This window comes from Mesoplodon mirus (assembly GCF_964341445.2).
Source record: "Mesoplodon mirus genome assembly, chromosome: 3".
Lineage (NCBI taxonomy): Eukaryota > Metazoa > Chordata > Mammalia > Artiodactyla > Ziphiidae > Mesoplodon > Mesoplodon mirus.
Genome location: NC_138978.1, coordinates 183,939,637 through 183,961,054, shown reverse-complemented (window position 1 = coordinate 183,961,054; position 21,418 = coordinate 183,939,637). Strand labels below are relative to the sequence as shown.

Sequence of the window (21,418 nt, the reverse complement as noted above, 5' to 3'; positions counted from 1 at the left end):
CACTAAGCCTATCAATTTTTTACAAATTAAAAATTCATTGGAAATATTTTTACCCTTGAAGGGGAAGTAGTATAGCTTGAAGGCTAAGACTTTGGGGAGTGGGTCATAGGGCCAGAGAGTTTAAGTCCTGACACTACTGATTACAAGCTGTGACCTTGAATAAGTCATTTAAGCCATTTGCCCCTGTTCCTGCCTTATAAAATGGAGAGGAGAATAATATTTACCTCAGTAGGCTTTTTTTGAGCATTAAATGAATTAACATACATAGAGAGATTAGAACACCACCTGGCAAATAACAACTCAATAAATGTTAGCTAATTAATAGTAACCAAATATTTCTGTCCTTTAATATTGGTTACATAAAATAAAAGCTGATAGAATTATTTAATAATATACTAAAATGAAATAGTATGCAGCCAAACAAATGAATAAAAAATAGGCATAATTTATAATCTCTCAGACTTTTTTTTAAAGTTTAAAAACCAAGGTTCAGATTAATCGATGCTGTATGTGCACAGATGAGTATAGGAAGAACTGGATGTGGGACAAAGACTTTCCACTAGATACCTTTTGTCCTATTTATCTCTTAAAAGCTGTGAATCTATTACTTAAAAAAAAAAAAAAAAAAGAAAGAAAATCAAAAGAAAAGAACACTAGTTAGCACTTCCCGGTAAACGTAACCCACTAATCACACAATGTAGCTCCCTCTCAAAACCCCACTAAAATGACAGTAAAGAATAAAACTTATTCTTAAAATGACAGTAAAGAATAACTCCACAAGGACAAAGCAGATAGGAAAGAAGATACCACCAGACAAGCAAAGTCAACAAAATCACAGAAGAAAACGAAATAGATGTGTGGCTGACAGCTCAGCTTTCTCTAGCAAAGGGGCAGGTAGAGGGGGCGACAAAAAGTAAGTTGACTGAAGCAGCAGACTCCAGAAAGGTTCAGAAATTGGAGGCGCCAGACACCTCTTCAACAGGGAATTGCTGGAAATTTTATTTTTTTAAATTGATCCCTAATCCCAATCCTTGGCCACACAGTCATACAATGTTACCACCCCTGCCCTATCTCCTAGCAGAAGCACAAACAGTGTATAAGACACTGTTAAACTAGAAAGGGGCCATACCATGGACCACATGATATACCTTTACTAAAATTAAGAGAATTCAGTGAAAGTCTGCAGACTGAGTCCTCCCTGTCCTCTGCTTTGCAATCAGAATGTTGGTGAGTGGAGTCAAAACACTAGTCCACTCCCCACTCCACACGCCTTGAGGCAGGAGATTACTTATTAGGGGGTTATTTCAAAGGAAAATCCCGATGGATAGCAACATTTAAGAATTCCCCAACCAAAAGGTGAGTATCTGTACACTGGGCATCCAAGCATGTTTTTAGCGCTCTCTCAAATGGAAACTTATCTGCATCACATCACTAAGTACATAAAAGGACAAATTAAGAACAATGAAGAGGGAATTCTGTGGTGGTCCAGCGGTTAGAACTCTGTGCTTTCACTGCCAAGGGCCTGGGTTCAATCCCTGGTCAGAGAACTAAGATCCCACAAGCCATGCGGCATGGTCAAAAAATTTTTTAAAAATAAAAATTAAAAAATTAAAAAATAGGGCTTCCCTGGTGGCGCAGTGGTTGAGAGTCCATCTGCTGATGCAGGGGACACGGGTTCGTGCCCCAGTCCGGGAAGATCCCACATGCCATGGAGCGGCTGGGCCCGTGAGCCATGGCTGCTGAGCCTGCGCGTCGGGAGCCTGTGCTCTGCAACGGGAGAGGCCACAACAGTGAGAGGCCCACGTACCGCAAAAAAAAAAAAATTAAAAAAAAATTAAAAAATAAAAACAATGAAGAACTTAGATACTAATATCTGTAGGAAAGGATGTTACTTAAGGTTGTACTGGCCATGTAACTAGTGGTGGAAAACTCCCTAAAAAGCATAAGGTAATACCCAGTAAATCCCTATCAACATTTTAAAAATTATTAAACACATACTATGGGCCAGGAGCTGGACCCCTGTCACTTGGGTGCTACATGTACTTGGGGACACAATGCAAACATAAGAAGACGAGTAAGAGTATAAAATAGAAAGGTCACCCATTAATGAATGAAAGAATGGCAGAGACAGCAGATGCAATTGCATTTCAGATGATGCAGTGACCTCTGAAGGGTGAGGAATTGGGGAAGCTTTGACAAAAAGGTATGGAGCCTGAACTGTTCCTTGAAGGATATGAATCTACCAGTAAGAAGAGGGGTGCACTGTTGTGAGCCAATGTAGAGAAGGAATGAATATGACCGAGTAAGGGAGGTTGATGGAGGGGTGGGGACGCTGTGAACCTAAGACCATCTGGAAAGGAGTGAAGTGTTGTATATAGGTCACAGGTAAGCAGTGAAGGTCAGAAGGAACAAACCTGAATTTGATGATAGAGGCGTGAAAACTATTTTTTTGACTAGGGTATAACCATGTTTTACAAATGTTTCTTTGGAGTTACATGTGATATGGATTAGAGGGAGGAAAACCGGAAGGAAGAGAGACCAGGGAGGAGACTAATGTACTATCAAAATGTAAGGTTAGAGCTTCCCTGGTGGCGCAGTGGTTGAGAGTCCGCCTGCCGATGCAGGGGACACGGGTTCGTGCCCGGGTCCGGGAAGATCCCACATGCCATGGAGCGGCTGGGCCCGTGAGCCATGGCCGCTGAGCCTGCGCGTCCGGAGCCTGTGCTCCACAATGGGAGAGGCCACAGCAGTGAGAGACCCGTGTACCACAAAACAAAACAAAACAAAACAAAAAACCAAACCAAACAAACAAAAAAAGTAAGGTTAGGAGTAACTACACTAGGGCAGCGATAGATGAAATTTGGAAAGAAAGGGTTAATATGACAAACAAGGAAAGAAATGATATTCAGACGTGTCTAGGTGTGAAAAGAGTGGAGGAAGGCAGAGATAACACATAAAACTAAAACTTTAAATGAAGAATGAAAAACTAGTCAGGATCAGCGCGTCCCTTAGCAAACATTAGGTCTCTTCTCTCTCTCCCTTTCCCAATTAATTTTTACTAGCCAAACTGCAAGGTGCTGGGGGACAAAGACATATCTCACTTCCCACAAGGAAGAGATCACAAGCCATCATTACATGTGCATACAGCTGAACCAAGAAATCTATGGCTGAAAATACAATTAAGCAAGACATCAAGTTTCTGAGTCAGAGGTCACATGTACTTATTTATTCATCCAACAAATGATATAAAATACTCCTTTAAAACATATTTGTGGATCAGAAAATTAAAAGAATCTATCAAAGATATATATAAATGAAATGGGATGAGATGAAATCTAAGTAATAACTTTATTTTCAGGATTATGTAGTTTTTAAAGAAGCATTTTTAGACTATAGTACAGGAAACCCCTTTTATTTATAAGACTTTGTGAATTCTCAGTTGTTCAAATTGACCTTCAGTTGGAGGATTTGCAGGTGACTTCAATATAGAAAGCACCTGTTAAATATTATTTGGAAGTGTTCTACCCATCATTGATTTTGAACTTTTCTGATATTAGATACCTGACATATCTGAAGGCAAATTAGAAAACTGAGTTTTATAGACCATCAGAATAATTCTATCAACAACATAAAAGACAGAAAACCAGAGTGGAAGCTTTGAAGAAAGTGAAGTGTTTGCAGCATTTCTGTTTCCCTGATTTTGATTAAAAAAAAGAAACCAAGAAAAATATTGGGAACTCTGGCAATGTCACCATAATTTTAAAGAGCAACAAGGAATGGAATCTTAAAAATAACACAAATGAATCTACATACAAAACAAAAACAGACTCGGAGACATAGAAAACAAACTTATGGTTACCAAGGGAAAAAGGAGGGGGAAAGGATAAATTAGGAGTTTGGGATTAACAGATATAAACTACTATACATAAAATAGATAAGCAACAAGGATTTACTGTTGCACAGGGAACTATATTCAATATCTTGTAATAACCTATAATGGAAAATAATCTGAAAAAATGAACATTCATAACTGAATCACTTTGCTATACACCTGAAACTAACACAATATTGTAAATCAACTATACTTCAATTAAAAAAAATATCTCACAAAAGGACAATCAATGTGATTCTACTTACATAAAGAACCAAAACAGGATTTAGGCATACATATGCATGTGGAAATTTTTAATGTCAGAGGGTTGAGATACACAGAGGAATTAGAATCTTCTGTTTCTGAAGGTGGGTGATGAGAATACGGGCATTTGTTTTTCTGTTATTCTGTAAACTATACATTTATATCACCTATGCACCTATCTTTATATAAGATATTTCTAAATAAAAATCATGCCATACCTCAAGAAAAAAAAAAGGCAACAAGGAAATGGGTCTTCAGTCTACATTTATGGAGTCAAATAGTTACCAACCAGCAGTCTTAATTTCTAAAAAGAGCACTTTAGAGCATATTGCAAAGGTTTCTTTTTTTTTTCTTTTTTGATCGTGCTGCATGGCTTGCAGGATCTTAGTTCCCAGACCAGGGACTGAACCTGCACGTTCCCTGCAAACGTTTCTTAGGATACAACAGAAAATAAAAATATTTAAATGATAAGCATCATAATCTTTATAAGAAGTATTTTTTAAAACTGCAAACGTTTGCAATCCAATGTTTTTAAGGAGATTCATTAAAAAGTCCATAGATCATTTCTTCAAAACAAAGAAAAAAAATCAATCTTAAAACAAGCCATTTCTTTACTAATAAAGTGAATGACCTAAGAATTTGTATGCAAGTACCAATGTGAAAAAAATGAAAAGAAAGCATGGCATTTCATGATCTTTAAAAATGTAATCAAAAGACTGGTTACCCTGCATAATATTTAAGTAGCCATTAAAGCATGAGAAAAACTATTAGAATATTAAAATATTACATTTCTGAACATACATTATGATTTAATCTAAAGTGGAAAACCAGAGTAGTATATAAATATTTGGCACCTGCAAACTTTCTTTAAATAAAGAACAAAACATTCAAAAGCTCCAGAAGTAATACTGTACTTTACAAATAAAAGTGTCCTTTTGCCATTTGCAGGCCCACATTTTGTGGACATTTAAAAGCTGTGGTCAACCTGGTCTGGAATCAGGAGAGATGTCTAGGACATAACCCAACTTCCTGAATGAACAGGTGTGAGTAATGCACACTCTTGTTTCTTTCCCCACATTGTTAATAAAAGCAATGAGAAGAAAGGCACTAGATCGACCAAGGCTGAACATTATTCCAGCCTGCAAATCATATTCTCTCCAATCACCTTCACATTCTGTAGTTCACTATTACATTACCCTGTTTAATTTTCTCCATGGCCATTTTTACGTCCTCACCCTCCTCGCCAACCAAGTTTATTTTTACTTACTAAAATATAAGCTCCAGGGAACCTTGTCTGTTTTATTCACCATTGTAATCCCCGAGACCTAGAGCAGTATCTAGCACATAGTAGAGGCTCAATAAATACTTGTTGAATGAATGGATGCTACCCAAAGGTTGATCAGGAAATCAGATCTGGTAAAATAAAGGGTTCAGTCGACTGTGGATCCCACCTCCTAGGGGAACAGCTAGAGAGCTTTAGACTCCTGATATAGTCTTAACTTGTAACCACCCAATGTACGCTCTATAGCACTGTCCATGTGATCTTTCAAAAGACAAATCTGATCCACTTGACCCCCCAGATATTACATCAGTTCACATGCATTCCCACGGACCACAAAAGTCTGAAATGATATAACTCCTGCCTACCTTGCCAACCAAACCCTGTCTACTGTATACTCAACACAAGCATACCTTATATTTCAGCGACACTGGATTCAGTTTCCCGAATATTCCACGCTGTTTCAAACTTAAGCCTTGCCCGTTCATGTTTTTCTGTCTGCCAACTCCATTCCCAATGAGTTAGTGAGCTCCAACTCAAACTTGCAGTCCCAGCTAAAAGATCTTCCTCCTGTGTGAAGTCTACCCAGAATTTTGCCAAGTTCCATTAGAAAGGGGAGGAAAGGAATAAGAGAAATACAGAGGATATAATCACAGTTGAACTGAAGTAGAAATGTGACAGAGGCCAGGCACGTTATACAAGACTGGAGCGACAATGAGGAACCACAGATGGCAAAGCAGGGAGAACAAGATGAAACAGAGAGCAAGGAAGCAGACCTGAACTGGCTAATGCTAGAGATCAAGAAGAAGGTATCGAAAACTACCTGAGGAACAAAGAAAAGGATCAGAAAGTTGCATGTGGGTCCACAGTGATTAACCTCATGGAAGCAGTAAAACATTTTAATGATTATTTTTATTATGGCACACACCTTGACTGTGCTCACTATTCAAGACAGCAAAGAATACTGCAAGGATTTCAAAATAACTCATACTTCCAACAGCATTTTGTAGGAAGGAAGATTTTTTCATGATGAGAATTTATTTTTTATTTATCAGTAGCAAAAGAATAAACGTCCAGACTGCATTAATTCTGGTTTACTAATGGAAAAAGAGAAGTTAAATGTGTAAGTTGTAAACATTAACCTACATTACAGGGATGTTCTTAGGATTAAATGAATCAGAATATATAAATAGCACTTAGAAAAGTATCTGACATATAGTAAGCATCGTAATAAGTGCTTGCATTCATTGCAAACATTCGCTTTGCCAGGTTCCAGATTTCTGAAACATCACAAACCGAAAAACAATATATGAAGCCAAAGCAATTCTAGTACTGTTATCAGAGAAGCAAGCATAAGTAGTTTAAATAGATGGAGAAAACAGTATGTGTGGCCAAATTTGACAGTATTAAAATACCAAGATTGAACATATGTTTATATAATTTTTCCTAAAGGATTTTTAAGACTCAATATGGAGAACAGAATAAGCATTCAAAACCTGCTGAGTGAATGAATGTATTATTATATACCAGTACTATTTGAATTTGTATATATTATGTTCTACTTTTAGTAAAGTGTAATATAATAAAACTAAATATCATTATTAATACAGATACTGTTTTTAATGGGACAGAATAAAAAATTGTTAGATTCATATATTCAAATATCAATTATGGATATTAAATTTATATGACATGAAATATAAAGTTGTGAATAATCACACTGAAATACAGAATTTTAAATCAAAGAAGAGACACTGTTAAAATGTCTTCTGTAAAAGAAATATTTATTATAAATCTATTAAGCAGTACTTTTCAATGATATAATATCTACTTTATCTCAAAATAAATTCAAAGAAAAAAACATCAGTTTCTAGTGTGAAATCTGGAGCTCATGTTGACTTTGAGATAAGATTAAGAACTAAATTATTAACATACATAGTAACAGATTAGAATATACATGATACAATGTATATTTAGAATATAAAAAATTCTAAATGTGTATTCTTTTTGTATTCTGCAAAGTATCCAAAAATGTTTAAAGGATACAAATGGATATCAATTCACAGAGATTATAATTAAGCATTTAGTTATTGAATTCCATTGAAAAATATTAGATAACTAGTTAGCACATGGTCAAATTATAGTTGAGGACATATGCTGGGAATATATTAAAAAATCATTTTAGGTCTGTTTTCTGTTATAAAGTTTCTCCTTTATCTTAGACTAGGCTAAAAGAAAAGTTTATGTAGTTCCCTTATTTAAACCAAATCCACTTAAAATGGGCCTCCTGTTGTAAAAGGCTATAAATCGGACTAAATATTTCTACTCTAGTATCCTAAGAAACAATAAAACAACAGTTGAGTAAGACATACAGAGTAAATCATTATAGTATTATTATCAATATGCCACTTATGAAATCCCGTCTTCTATGACTTCATAAAAAGGAAAAAAATTATAATATTCCTTTTCTCTTACAGAACGAATTGACTCAAGAGTCTGAACAGATATAAGTTACTGCATTGTTGAATACAAACAATATGCTTATTGTATAGCATGACAATTTAGAATAAGGATTGATGTTCACATTTTTTTCAAATATTTAAATTTGATAAACATGTATTAAATAAAAAGTCAATAAAATCAGATTCATTTTCTTTGCTAGAATAACTACCACCAACATCACCATTATACTTTTTCTCATTCCAACCACACAAAAAAACTGGACTGAAACAATTATAAAATCTCAAGATAGAACCCTATAACCCTTATGTACAATTCTTTATGTAATATTTATGTTGGACTTCAGGTACTATATTTTAAATGGAGCCATTTATTTCCTGATCTTTCAACAGACTACTCAATTGGAATGCTAATTTAGATAAATGTAACCCTGTGGAAAGACCATCCATTTAAAAAAAAAGAAGATCAAGATCTCTCATCCACAGAACACACTGATTAATTAGGATGCTTAGGGGTAGCACATCTCAGCTAACTTAAATGCTATGCTTAAGTCAGGTTAGTCAGATTCACTTTGCCAGTACAGTATCCCAAAACTGATTCTGGGACGGTTCATTATTCTGAAGATTATCATTCTGAATTGTACCTGATGCACAAATTCTGGAAATACAAGAGATTCAGGCTGAATCTCCTGGATAATGGCCCCATAATTATTATTTCCTTAATTCTCCTAAAAGAGGTGAATATAAGGGCTGGTTAGTTGGGCTCCAATAACCTAGTGCCTTATTCTAACAGAAGGACAGCAATAGTTAATTCCTCTTAACATTAAATTCTCAGGAATATATCTGGATTCTCCCTTCATGTACATGGACAAAATTACTTTTTTTTTTTTTTCTGCGGTACGCGGGCCTCTCACTGTTGTGGCCTCTCCCATTGCGGAGCACAGGCTCTGGATGCTCAGGCTCAGCGGCCATGGGTCACAGGCCTAGCCACTCCACGCCATGTGGGATCTTCCCGGACCGGGGCACGAACCCGTGCCCCCTGCATCGGCAGGGGGACTCTCAACCACTGTGCCACCAGGGAAGCCCCAAAATTACTTTTAAGAATCAAATAACTCTGGACCAAAACCTCCTAAACAATGCCGGTCTTTCTACAAATAAACAGCTTAATAATTGCGGCAGTTGGGGTAGGTGGGGTGGAGAGGAGAAATTTAGAACAGGATTTTTGGTTTGCAGTTAGGTTTTGAGATTCAATGCAATGTCTGTCAATTTAAAATTCATTCAAAATTATTCTTCACAGACCATATTAAACACAAGGGCCAGCTCAAATATGAATGAGGTACAAAAGAAACATAAAAGGCTGCAATCAAAAGCACTTTAAATATTAAACATGAAGGGATATTATATATAAAATACGAATAGATAAGTTTTAAAGTCTAAAATTCTGCACTTTGACCCATGATACAACTGTTCTTTACATCATGAGCTTCTGTGTTTAATATATCTAATAATATGTGTGACCATCACTTATTTAATATACATTATGTGACAAAGGTGGTGCTGGGCCCATTATGGAAACACAATCTCATTTAATCCTGACAACACTTCTGCAAAGTAATCACTGTCTCTATTTACCAGAAAGAGAAATGAGGTTCAAATTGTAATTACAAGTAAAAAGAAGAATCAGAGTGGGGTTTCACCAACGTCTGACTTCAAAATCTGTAAATTTTCTACAATACCACTTTGTTCTTCTACAAAACTAACTGCAGTCGATCCTCACTCCAACTTGTAGGTCCTACATATGCAAATTTTCATATCCACTAAAATTTATTTGTAACCCCCAAATCAATACTCATAGTGCTTTCATGGTCATTCACAGACGTGAGAAAAGCAATGAAAGACTTGAGTTACCTGATGCACATGTGCATGCCCTACTGAAGTCAAACAAGGCAACACTGCTTTCTTGTTTTCAGCTCTTAATACCGTAAACAAGTGTCCTTTTTGTGGTTTATTTAGTGCCATGTTTTCCACCTTTTCGCGCTTTCTTTGGTGATTCGCTGTGTTAAATGGTCCCCAGGCTTAAGGCTGCAGTGTTGTTTGCTGCTGCTAAAGCACAAAGAATGCTGTGCTGTGCCTTACAGAGAAAACACACGTATTAGATAAGCTTTGTTCAGGTACGAGCTATAACGCTGTTGGTCATGAGTTCAATGTGAATGGATCCACAATATATGTTAAATAAGGTGTTTTTAAACGCAAACATACATAAAACAAGGCTATGCATTGATCGAATGATGAAAATGTCACGACCAAAGGCTCACAGGAACATAACCCTGCGTTTCTCTTAGGAGCAGTGGTTCAGCATTCTCTAATTCAGTGTTGCCAGTGACTTTACAGAATATTACTATGGTGAATAATGAAAACTCTGATTGAAAGTTTTTCTCCAAAAATGTTTACATTAATATTTCAGTAAAAGATTCTCCTTCTGTCATTTCCTTCAAAGAACATCATTATTTTTCGTAGTCATCACCCATCTGTTTAAGAAAAAGAAACCCTATGCTGTCATTCCATTTAATGGGTTGCAGCTACATGTGTCTGACTTTGCTCAGGAAACTCATCTCTCTTAAAAGCAATCTGGCTTTCCAACGTGAAAGTCTAAGGAATTAAGTTTCATTTCTTACTACTGGATGTCAGAGCTACTGTTTAAAGATGACTGTTCCGTGAGATTACGATTTTTAAGACTAGATTGTTACATGTAATAGGGACAGTACAAGCAACAACAACAAAAAACTTAGCATAGGAATTTAAAAATATCAGCACAAATTGCAACTCTTACCTTTCTTGCCCAAGTCAAATATTTTATTGAAAAAGAAAAGAAGATTACAGTACTTAAAACTCTAAACAAGGACAATTCAGAATTGCAAGAAAGAAAACCTGAAGGAGCCCATTGTCTTCAGCAAAATTTTGAATACAAAAAACGTGGACCAGGAAAACAGTTTGTGGCCTAATGCACTAGTTCCATGATAAACACCATATATAGTATATCTCCATCAAGAGAAACTTAATCACCTTTTTACAATTGAGAGAGGGAAGGCAGCTTTTACTATGGTTAAGCCATGTATCATCAATACCATGAAGCTAGCCTATCAGTTGTAATAGCTTCTATAAAATACCACAGTGAGACTGCAATAAGCCTAGAAAATGGGCTACAAATCCCAGCTATGCTCAAGCAAGCAGTGAACCAAAAATAAAAATAGGTAAAACTGAAACAAGAGCTAGATAGCATTCATCTAGATTTATGATTGGTAAGGCAAAGTTCATAGGCCAAGGTTTTAAAGTGACTTATTCAGATCTAAAAGACAGTCGTTATACAAAATAAAATAAAAACATTTATGTAAATTCAGAAAAAAAATCACGAAGTTTCACTCCAAAGGACATAGCACAGAAAAGCTTACTTACAATGACCGAATACCATATTATTGTTCCTCTAAAATATCACTTTAAATATGCAAAGGTAAAGAGACTAAAAGTTGCACTTTACCACTTTTAATCTCTCCAGTTTAGACAAGCAATCTAAAAGATGTCACACATTCCTACTTAATACATTTGCTGGAATCTTTCAGATTGTAACTTTAGGTAAAGAAAATGTCAACTTTAAGTTTCTTTTCCAATCATCAGATTTAAATTAGCCATTAAATGCTGAATTAACAATTAATCCATACAATAATATAAAAATACATGTATTAAATCACAATTTTCATCGATTATTGGAACTTAATAAAAATATTAATCATTTTAATATAACCATTTTGAAGAACTGGGCTGAATGTAGGGTAGTGTCTAAATTATACCATCAATAGAAATGTTGCATTTTCCCTTCTGCTTGGTGAAAATGAGCTCATGCAAGTATTTTTGACACTCACAGTGACACACACATTTGCCATTCTAAGGATGTGTAAGCAGCTCTCACTTTTAAACATGACAACATGATTCAGTCATACAGTATTTGTTGAAATACCAGCTTTCACAAGATTTCAATATGCTCTAAGCAAGAATGATCATTTTGACGGTTTCAGGTATCAGACAGAGAAGATAATTTAAAAGGTAAGAGTAAATGATTCCACTAGCACAGACTAGTTATCACCGTGACTAGTTTAAAACTAAGATTTTTCCAAGTACAATAAAAACTGTACTATAAAATACAATGGGTTTGCAATACAGAGCAGATTATCCAAGTAGAAAGCAAACTTGAACAAAATACAAACTCTAGCAGATTATCAACCTTACCTATTACTCATCTTAGCCCTTGTTAAAATACCCTGAGTAAAATGCAAATATTTTAAATAATGTTGGCTATATAAGATTTCTCTAAAAATGAACCATAAATGTCAATGCATCATGTTTTTAAATTTACAACAGTCAGATATGTAAAAATGAGTTCTTATCCAGTCACAATATAAACATTAAGGAATACTGATGTGAGATCTGGAAGTTTTTAATTCTCTAGCTTTTGTTAGCATTTTGGCAAAGCAAGTGATACATAAATGGTTTCAATGTAAAAAAAATCATAAAAGAGAAAAATATATAAAATTTACAGTAGTTTCTACCCACCCTGGGCCAACCTAGATCCCTAAAAGCCTCCCCCATCAGGTTCACTTCTGACTAAAGGAAGAATACCAGTCCTCCAGCAAAAACAGCCCCATCTTTTCATCAAAGAGGCTCTCACTTCAATGATATTCCTCCAGGGGAAGAGGACAGGAGCCAGGTTCCCTCGAATGTCATTCCCCAGATGTTCAAAACGTAACTAATTTATTAGCATTAGAAGATTTGGTTTATAGGGGAATCTCACTGGTCCAGTTTGTAGCCTACAAAAAAATGGATTATTTTTAAGTATAACATTAGAATATGAATAAAGGATGAGGATGTGGCTTTTTATTCCATAGAAATGGATACATTTCCAAACATGAGAAGTAAACAAGAAAGCATGCCTACCATTGAAGTTGGGGTCCCTCCCGATTTTTTAATATTCTTGGAAGGCATTCCATGAAGGCGACTGAGTCTGGCTTGGAAACCTGGAAAATCAAAGTCCTCGATTGAAGAAGGGTCTATGATCATTGGAGCATGGAATAAGATCCTATCAATTCAAAATTCAAAGTCAGTTGGAGGGGGGAATATATTGAACAGTAGTGGGGAAGAGGCAAAATTCACACTTAAAAGATCCGAACCAATGCCTAGTAGGGTTTTAATGCAGCCAGCATATGACAACCAATTGTTTAAGCATTAGAGTATTATCCAGGGTTTTTCTTTCCTCCCAATTTATCTTTCTATAATTTCAACGTTTTTACCATGGGCCTAGCAAGAAAGCAAGTCAACCTTCCTAATAAATTGAAAGCATGAGAATTCAGTGGGAGCTGAATTGCTGGTCACCATGTTTCCTCATAGCATCTTGTGTCTAGTCCATTTAGCACCTCCTCTTTCAACGACTCTTCCTAGACTGACTATAAGTCCCCTGTATCCACCAGTCAGGCAGTGCTACTGACCTCTTCTTCCCGGATGTGACATAAGGGGGAAAGAACCAGTTAGGATACTTTCAAAGACAGGATCTGGTAAATTTTTGTCTAGATCAGTAGGATCTTCCTTTTCCCACCAGGGAATGACTCCAGTGATGCCACAAGCTCCCCCTGATTCCTTTTCATAAAACCAGTCGCTCTGCTCATCATCACCTGTGCAAATACAAGAAATTCCCCAGAGGTTCAGTTTTATCATCCAAATAAACAGAGTTGTCAGATTAAGATTTAAAAAATACAAGATGGTAATTAAATCTGAATTTTAGATGATTCATTTTTAATATAAATATATAGTACTTGTACAAAAGTTTTAGTATATGTCCAAATACGAAATGGGTCCTACTTATACTAAAAAATAATTATTTATCTAAAATTCAAATTTAATTGGGGATCCTGTATTTTATCTGGCAATCATCTATATAATCTATAAAGAAAACTTTTTATTCTACACCACGGTTTCACTTAAGAAAAAATTTTTTAATACTATAACAAGAACTTCCATCAATAATAACATAAAATGTTATGTTTCAGAACAAATTTAAAAATGTGAAAAACAATAATATACTGGTTAATCCTTTGGCAAAAACTGTAGGGAAATCCAGTTAAGTTACTACCCTTTCCATATTAAGGAAAAATAAACCTTAATCTCCTGCCAGGAATTAAAAGGTATAAAATTATAGAACTCGTTCTTTGCAGCTGATAATGGTATATAATGAGATTAATTTCATGATTTCTATGGAGTGCAAAAGGGGAAACAATCATGAACAGATGTGACTAAATGAAATTAATCTAAGTTCATTAAGAAATAGTTGTGAAAAAGTTGATTTTAAATGAAAAGTGACAACACTACAGAGTTTACAGAGAAACTACACTGAACCTCTACAAGCAAGGTATTTTTAAAACAGAATACTATTCATAGTAAGTCTGACTTCTAGGAACATCCTTGAGTGTAACCATGAAGTAACAATCAATTTAAAATTCAGTTTGAAATGTGCCATTGGTGTGAATCAACAGTATTTTGTATTTTTTTTAAAAAAGGAATAATAAAGAGATGTATATGGAGACAAAAAAACCAAAAAAACTCAAAAAAAGCAAAAACAGAAAAGCAGATGGTTTTAAAAATAAGACACAAATAACATTTTGAATATGATCTGAGATTCATTAGTCTTCTCCACGATTCTTAGAAAAACTACTAGCTTCTAAGAGGGTCGTCACAACTGCTGTAAACTTTTTCCCTTTACAGAAGATTTCTGGTTGCCAAAATCTCTTACTACTAATGTTTTTAAACACAAACTAAAAAAACCCTTAAACTTCCATTGAAAATGATTTTATGGGAAATGGCTGTATTTAGAATTATGGGGGAGTTAAAAATTTAAAGCATTTGGAAAACCAAAGTCACCTGTTTATTTCTATTGAGGATTTAATAAAAATTATTTTTTTAAAAAAACAAGCAGAACTTAAAGCACAAATATATTAGTACTTTCATTGAGAGTTATAGTAGAAGTTCACAGGTCAGGTATAAGCATAAGAAAAGAAAGGGAGTCACTTGAAACTGACTACCCTAGATCTTAATTCCAATTAGACAACATTATAATAGAAAAATGGGGTTATTTTATTTTTGATGTGATACACAACTTTATTCTTAATACAGAAATCAAATAGCTACAGATTAAGAACTTGGGTTCTAAAGTCAGACAGAACAATTAGACTTCTACTGTCTTGTAACACTTGGGGAAGTTACTTCAACTTTATTAGTCTGGGTTTCATCATCTGGAAAAAAAAAAGAGGGGGAGATCTCATAGGGTTGTATTAAGAATCAAACAAGAACTTAAAGTAAATTAAATGTAAAAAAGCACTTAGCAATATGAAACACAATAGGCTCACAATAAATGCTAACAGATTATTCTAAGCCATTCAATGCTTCTCAAAGATGGATAGGCTTGTCAAAACGTTATTTTTTTAAAAGGTGTTTTCATGTCATTTCATTACCAAAGGCAATGTTTATAACATAACTTTGGGTAGACATAGGTGTTTTAACAAGAATTTAGGTTTATTATCAAGGTAGTCAAGCTTACTCTTAGCCCTGAGGTTCTAACATATTTCAGTGAAGTCTATGGTCTTCAAAACAATTATGTATCTATTTATCAGGCACAAATGGTTTACAAGTAAGCAAAAAGGAATAATAATTTAATTTACTTAATTTGTACTGCCAAGAGGAGGAAAAGACTAAGAAAAAAACTGTGGGGCAGTTATTATTTTATCCTTTTTTTCATAACATCATTAAACTATTTATAATTGAAAAAATAAATTTTGTGGGTTTTTTTTCCCTTTAGAAATTACTGCTTTCCTCTAAAGATCTCAAGAAAGGAAGAAAACACTTACGATAAGTATTCATATGTATTCGTATCCTGCCCCCTTAGTAAGGTTTTCATATTTTCTACTGGGACAGGTAGTTTCAAAATAATGCCACGTTAAAGTGTGAAAAGCTTCAGGAAATTTCAAAGATGGGAAAGATGTAAGTTGCAAGACATTACTGTTTAACAGTGTACAATATTGAATTCGGGAAAATGGTCTAATTACTTACAAACTGGATAGGAAGAATAAATGTCACAGCTGAATAAAAATGACAAATGACTTGCAAATCCACCTTTATTAATGCTTAAACAGAATTAAATACATTTGGAACCAGGCGGAGAATGAGAACCAGGGTCTTGTGAACTTGCTAAAAGAGACAAAATTGAAAAGACTTGAGGTATGCAAAGCTTTCTCAAGGAAGATAATCCTTCCTTAACATTATTAACTCCACAGACTAACTTTTGGAGATAATTAACTACTTTAGGTTATGAAGACATAGCATGGAAAGGAACTAAACCCCAGTCCACTGAGTAGTGTGTGGATTGCACTAAGGTAAATGGATTGCAGTCATCAATTTATGAAATAACTAGAAATAAGCACAACTTAAAAATGAAGGCGTTTTTTGCAAAGAGATAAAAAATTAGCATCTCAGTACCTTGTCTTCCCTCATCATTGGTAAACAAACCAGCATCAGTGCTGCTGAGACTGCTGGATTCACTAAAATAAGGGAAAAGAAAAAAAAAAGAAAACAGATCAAAAGAACAATTGATCTCTCAGTTGTCAAATTTTAAAGAGACATGGCAGCTCAGAGATGGAACTTAAGCCTGACAAAGATCTGAAAGAAAATAAGATGATTTTTTAAAATCAAACTGCAAATATCTCGGTTCCATTAACTACAGAGCATATTATTTTTGGCACATAAAACCACAGGAATCTAATGGGACTCTGACAGCAAGCCAGATGTGACTGCAACGAGGTGCTGACACAATTGATGCACTTTATTACCTACTTTCATCAAATGCTTACTGCTCCTTTCTTATTCCAGGCAATTCAGCTTGAGCCCTGAACACCACTGCTCAATAAAATGGGGAAAGTCTCAATCGAAAGCAGGCTCAGCCTTTCTTCAGCACATGAAATAAATACAAGGGCCTGGGATAGAATTACTTTTCATAACCATATTTGCAAATACTCCAGAAAAGACATTACTTAAGAATTCCCAACAACTCTATTATTTGGCAAGGAGGAAAAAAGTTTACAATGGTAACAGTCCATTAAATCAAAGCTAAGGTCTCTCTGAGGAGAAAATGAATATTGCCAATTATTAAGGAGGAAGTATACAAAAATAACAGGTTCTTATTATTTCCACAGAAGTTGGAGAGTATGATACAGAGTCAAACTTAACATATAAATGAAAATAAATAGTAAATATTCAACTGACATGAATTAAACTGTCACTTAGTTTTATCAGAAGCGATGCTTATACGAGAGTCTAGTTAGTTAAAACCATAAGGACAAGGTCAGATAATAAGGGGTTTAGTTTTTAAAGAATATTGAGTGATGTTCTTAAAAATTCTCATATACTCTCTTTTTACTGTAATTCTTAATTCTAACCAATCAGGAAATCGCCCCAGGTGATTTTTAAATTATAATACTTTTCCATCAACAGGGAGAATTCTGTAATCTTAGCTTAAAAAAAAAAAAAAAGCATCCTAATCTGTTTTAAAATATTTCAATTGGGAGTTCAGCTTTAAAATTATAGATGAAATTCTAAATCCACATACTTTTTCTGAATATAAAATATCATTTCAGTTTTTGTTTGATTTTTAAAAAATAAACATAAACAAAAAGTATAAAAATTTAAGTGGCACATTCTCCCAAGAAACTGAATTAGTACCTTTTTCTTTAACTTTCTTCAAGTTAAGTGAATGTATGAAACTATCCTGCACATATGTTAAGGAAAGAAAACAATACTTTTTAAAAGCATCATATCAATACATATTTTCTTATTTACAAACAGGTATGCTCTTCTATACATAGTGGTGTTAGAGTATTAAAAACACTTCAGAAACTTTCTCTCTCTGCTATTTAGCTGCCCAAACTACTATTTTTTTTTTTTTTTATCTGTGACTGAGTAGTGCTTTCTCATCTGCCCTCATCAACACAACTCTAATAAAGGGCCTTAACTACATACCTTGGGTTAAATTCTTTTTCTGAAACCCTCGAGGCAAAATTATTTAAAATTCATACATTTTTACACTTTAGAAAGGTACATTCTAAAATGCCTAAGAGGAGTCTGGGGTAGCACTTCATAATCAAACATATTATTTTTTCAATTAAATGAAGGAATATCCATGTTAAATACAGGTCAAGTTAGGTCTGGCCACAAATTAATTAGTTTTTCACAGCTTTCAGGATTCAGATTTGCAGATAAAGGGCTGTGAATCTATGTGCCTTTATTTATTTATTTATTTATTTATTTTGGTACAATGGTCTTCCAATCTCTGAGTTTAGATTTACCCCCTTTAATCTATTCTACACATAGCCAGGTTCATCTTTTCAAAACATAACTGGTTGACTAAAAATATTATGGTATCCTGGATGGGATCCTGGACCAGAAAAAGGACAGTAAATAAAAACAAAAGAAATTCTAATAAAGTACTGACTTCCGTTAATGTGTCAACACTGGCCCATTAGTTCTGACAAATGTACCATAGTAAACGGATGATATTACCAATAGGAGAAGCTGGGTGTAGGAAGTATGGGAACAGGGTATACAGAAACTCTCTGTGCTATCTTTGCAAGCTTTCTGTAAATCTAGAACTATTCTTAAAGAAAGCTTATAAAACACACAGGTGCATATATGTGTATGTGTAAAAAAAAAGTTTATTAAAATTCTTATGTATAAAATAGATAACTAGTAAGAACCTGCTGTATAAAAAAATTAAATTAAATTCAGAAAAATTCTTAAATTACTTCCTCAGATTTATTGGCTTAAATTTAGTTATCAAGGCTTGCCATGTATGGGTTCCCACCTAAATTCTTCCCATCCCCATCTCTGGTCCTTTTGTTTATGTCCTTTCTCCAAGAGGTATCCCTATCTCCTTCTCTCTTCTCTGCCTGCTGTTCTTCTTAAAGATACAAGAAAATCAGAATTCCCTCTCTAAGATCAGCTCTTAGCCCTTAAGGATCCTTGGCCTACTTTGAGATGTTTTTACACGTGTTTTAAACAACATGCTTCCTTATTTACGTTTCATCTAATTGACATCTAGCTAGTTGCTCCAAGTATATCATGTAGTTGTTAGTGGGTACAATAAATCAGAACAAGAACTTAAACAGAAGCAAGGCTTTCCATTTTCAGGAGCTGAGGGTCATTATGGCTTATCTTCAAGGACACCTCTTCCCACTTTTTTTTAGTATGACTTTTATAGCACAGTATTTAGAGGAGAATATATTCCATGAATGCTTGTGGAATTAATGCATGGATACCAATCCCAATCCCCTGCCCCAATCTGTTCATTTCCTATATTTTCTATTCTTGATACCTGCACATCATCTGAGAGTCCTCCTTCTCATTCATCCTCCCAAAAATATAGGCAGCCAACCTTCCACTGATTCCAACTCTTAAAACTGCTCCCATGTTTTTTTTGTCCTCTACTACTGCTGCCATAATTCACCTCCCTCTTAAGGATGGACTGGAGGTCAGCCAAAACTAAACGAGCCACTGTTGTCAAGGTCAGGTATCTTGATAAAATATAAATCTAATTGACTAAAAATTCTTCACTGACTTCCCATTACTTACATGATGAAATCCAAACTACCATTGCACACAGGCCTTCAAAACACAATTATTGCTGTAGCCTCCGTTCCTACTTTATGTAATGCAGTTACATTACCTATACTTTCCCACATACATAGCACTTGCTTCACAACCATGTCTCTGCATAAGTTATTCCCTCTACCTGGGATGATCCGCCTTAACGCCTCGATATCTGAACAAGGCTTTCAGTCACAGTTCTTTAGGAAGTTTTCCCTCACCAGTACCTTCCACTCAGCACATTTCTTTTTCATCGTTTGCTTGTTTGGCTATTCCAGGTTATGAGGCTGAAGAGAACCGGGGCTGTGTTATTTGTCTGGGGACCATGAGTGGTGAACAGTAAACAGCAGTTATTCAAATGTGTGTTAAATCACACACACAGAGTGAAGTAGTTCCGTTCTCGTCTATAAATCAGTTCCAAGGCAATATATAGCTTTTTATAGTAGGAAAGCTTTGGAAGTGGTCTCAAAAAATGCTTATTCTTGTTGGGAAGATACTTTAAATATTTAGCAATTTTCCCACAGAAGGAATGTGCACCTAACTCTTAAGTGACCACAAAGAATAGCTGTATAGGTAAGTTTAAAATAAGAGGAAATAAATTTAATTTATTCAAGAGTGAAAACATCATTTTTGAAAATTTGTACTTAGGCTGTTGACTGCTTGGTAGCCTGATGGCACCTAATACTCAAATATTTTTTACAATGAAAAGAAATGAAGAGAGTTTTATCTCATTTCTAGTCCAGGGTACATGTCTGTCAATAAAAGGAAGACATCAATAAAAGGAGGGGCTTACACAATCAATCCAGAAAGCAGGTAATCTGTGAATAATCCAGAATTGAGGATTTATCTCCACTGCCACACACCTTCCCTCCCAGCAACTAAGCAAGATAATTATTTTCAAGTCAAGCTGGATGGTCCTCAGTCACAATGGCCCAATACTTGCATACAAATAATTCTCATTCCGGTATAAAAATGACAACTTTCTTGGAAGAAAAGCAGGTACCATAAACTTCTCAAAACCTTCCTGAAACATTTATGTAATTTTTAGTTCTTTAGGAAAATTACATAAATAGCAAACCACCTCTAATAAAAGGTCCATTCTGTAAACTTATACCAGGTCCTATGGATATCTGTAACCACATTTACAAGGGGAAAGAAAAAATATATATATATGCGCTTATGAGGTCCATAGCTCACAATCCACATGATTAAAATGATGCCAATCTTACCAGTTAAAAATCAAATACTCTCTCCCAGACCATTTTTAAAGAATATTCTTTTCTTGACCATAGTTGTGCATTTGATTTCAAGGACATGCTTAAAAGGATGAACAGTATCAATGTTTTCTCATTCCTGCAGGTAACATTAGTTCTGTGTAAAAGAAAAGTGATCACTTACCTTTTGAAGGTGTCAAAACAGTCCTTAACAGCTATCATTGTGGTATACCTCTTTTCTAGAATGGACAGATTAGACTAACTGCCAAAGGATTACTGCTTCTCCCATTTGTCTAATGACAAGATCAGGAGTTTCTAGACTATAAATTGGGTTTTACAATTCATAAGTGATCAGAATTCCTAGCAATCTACAGACTTCTTAAAATATCTAGCCACTCACGGTGAAGTGGTATCAACTTTGGTTCTCAGGAATCAGAATAAACTGATGAACCGTGACACTAAAAAGCACCAACGGCTAAAGCTCTATAATTAAACAAGTAAATAATTATAAATGCAATTCTAACAGTTATAAATGTGCTGTTATTCAAAAGCATTCTTTCCCATTGAAAATCCATTTCCTTTTCTCTTTGTAGCTGAAAAT

General features: G+C 34.8%; 1 protein-coding gene across 7 annotated transcripts in view; it reads right to left on the bottom strand.

The window, feature by feature from the left end:
* The window catches only part of GPATCH2 (G-patch domain containing 2), a 168,119-nt gene that overhangs the window by 135,814 nt on the left and 10,887 nt on the right, over positions 1 to 21,418 (bottom strand). For 6 of the 7 annotated variants that reach the window (XR_014293526.1, XM_082615482.1, XM_082615485.1 and 3 more), the window contains exons 3-5: positions 16,445 to 16,506; positions 13,408 to 13,590; positions 12,860 to 12,939 (exon numbers count right to left, since the gene is read on the bottom strand). Coding sequence is in view for 6 of the 7 variants with exons in the window: in XM_082615482.1 (XP_082471608.1) it covers positions 12,860 to 12,939; positions 13,408 to 13,590; positions 16,445 to 16,506 (325 nt within the window). In the remaining variant the exon portion in view is untranslated. Of the gene's footprint in view, positions 1 to 10,709; positions 12,733 to 12,859; positions 12,940 to 13,407; positions 13,591 to 16,444; positions 16,507 to 21,418 lie in introns of those variants that run through there. The other variant, XM_082615487.1, reaches the window with a different exon arrangement.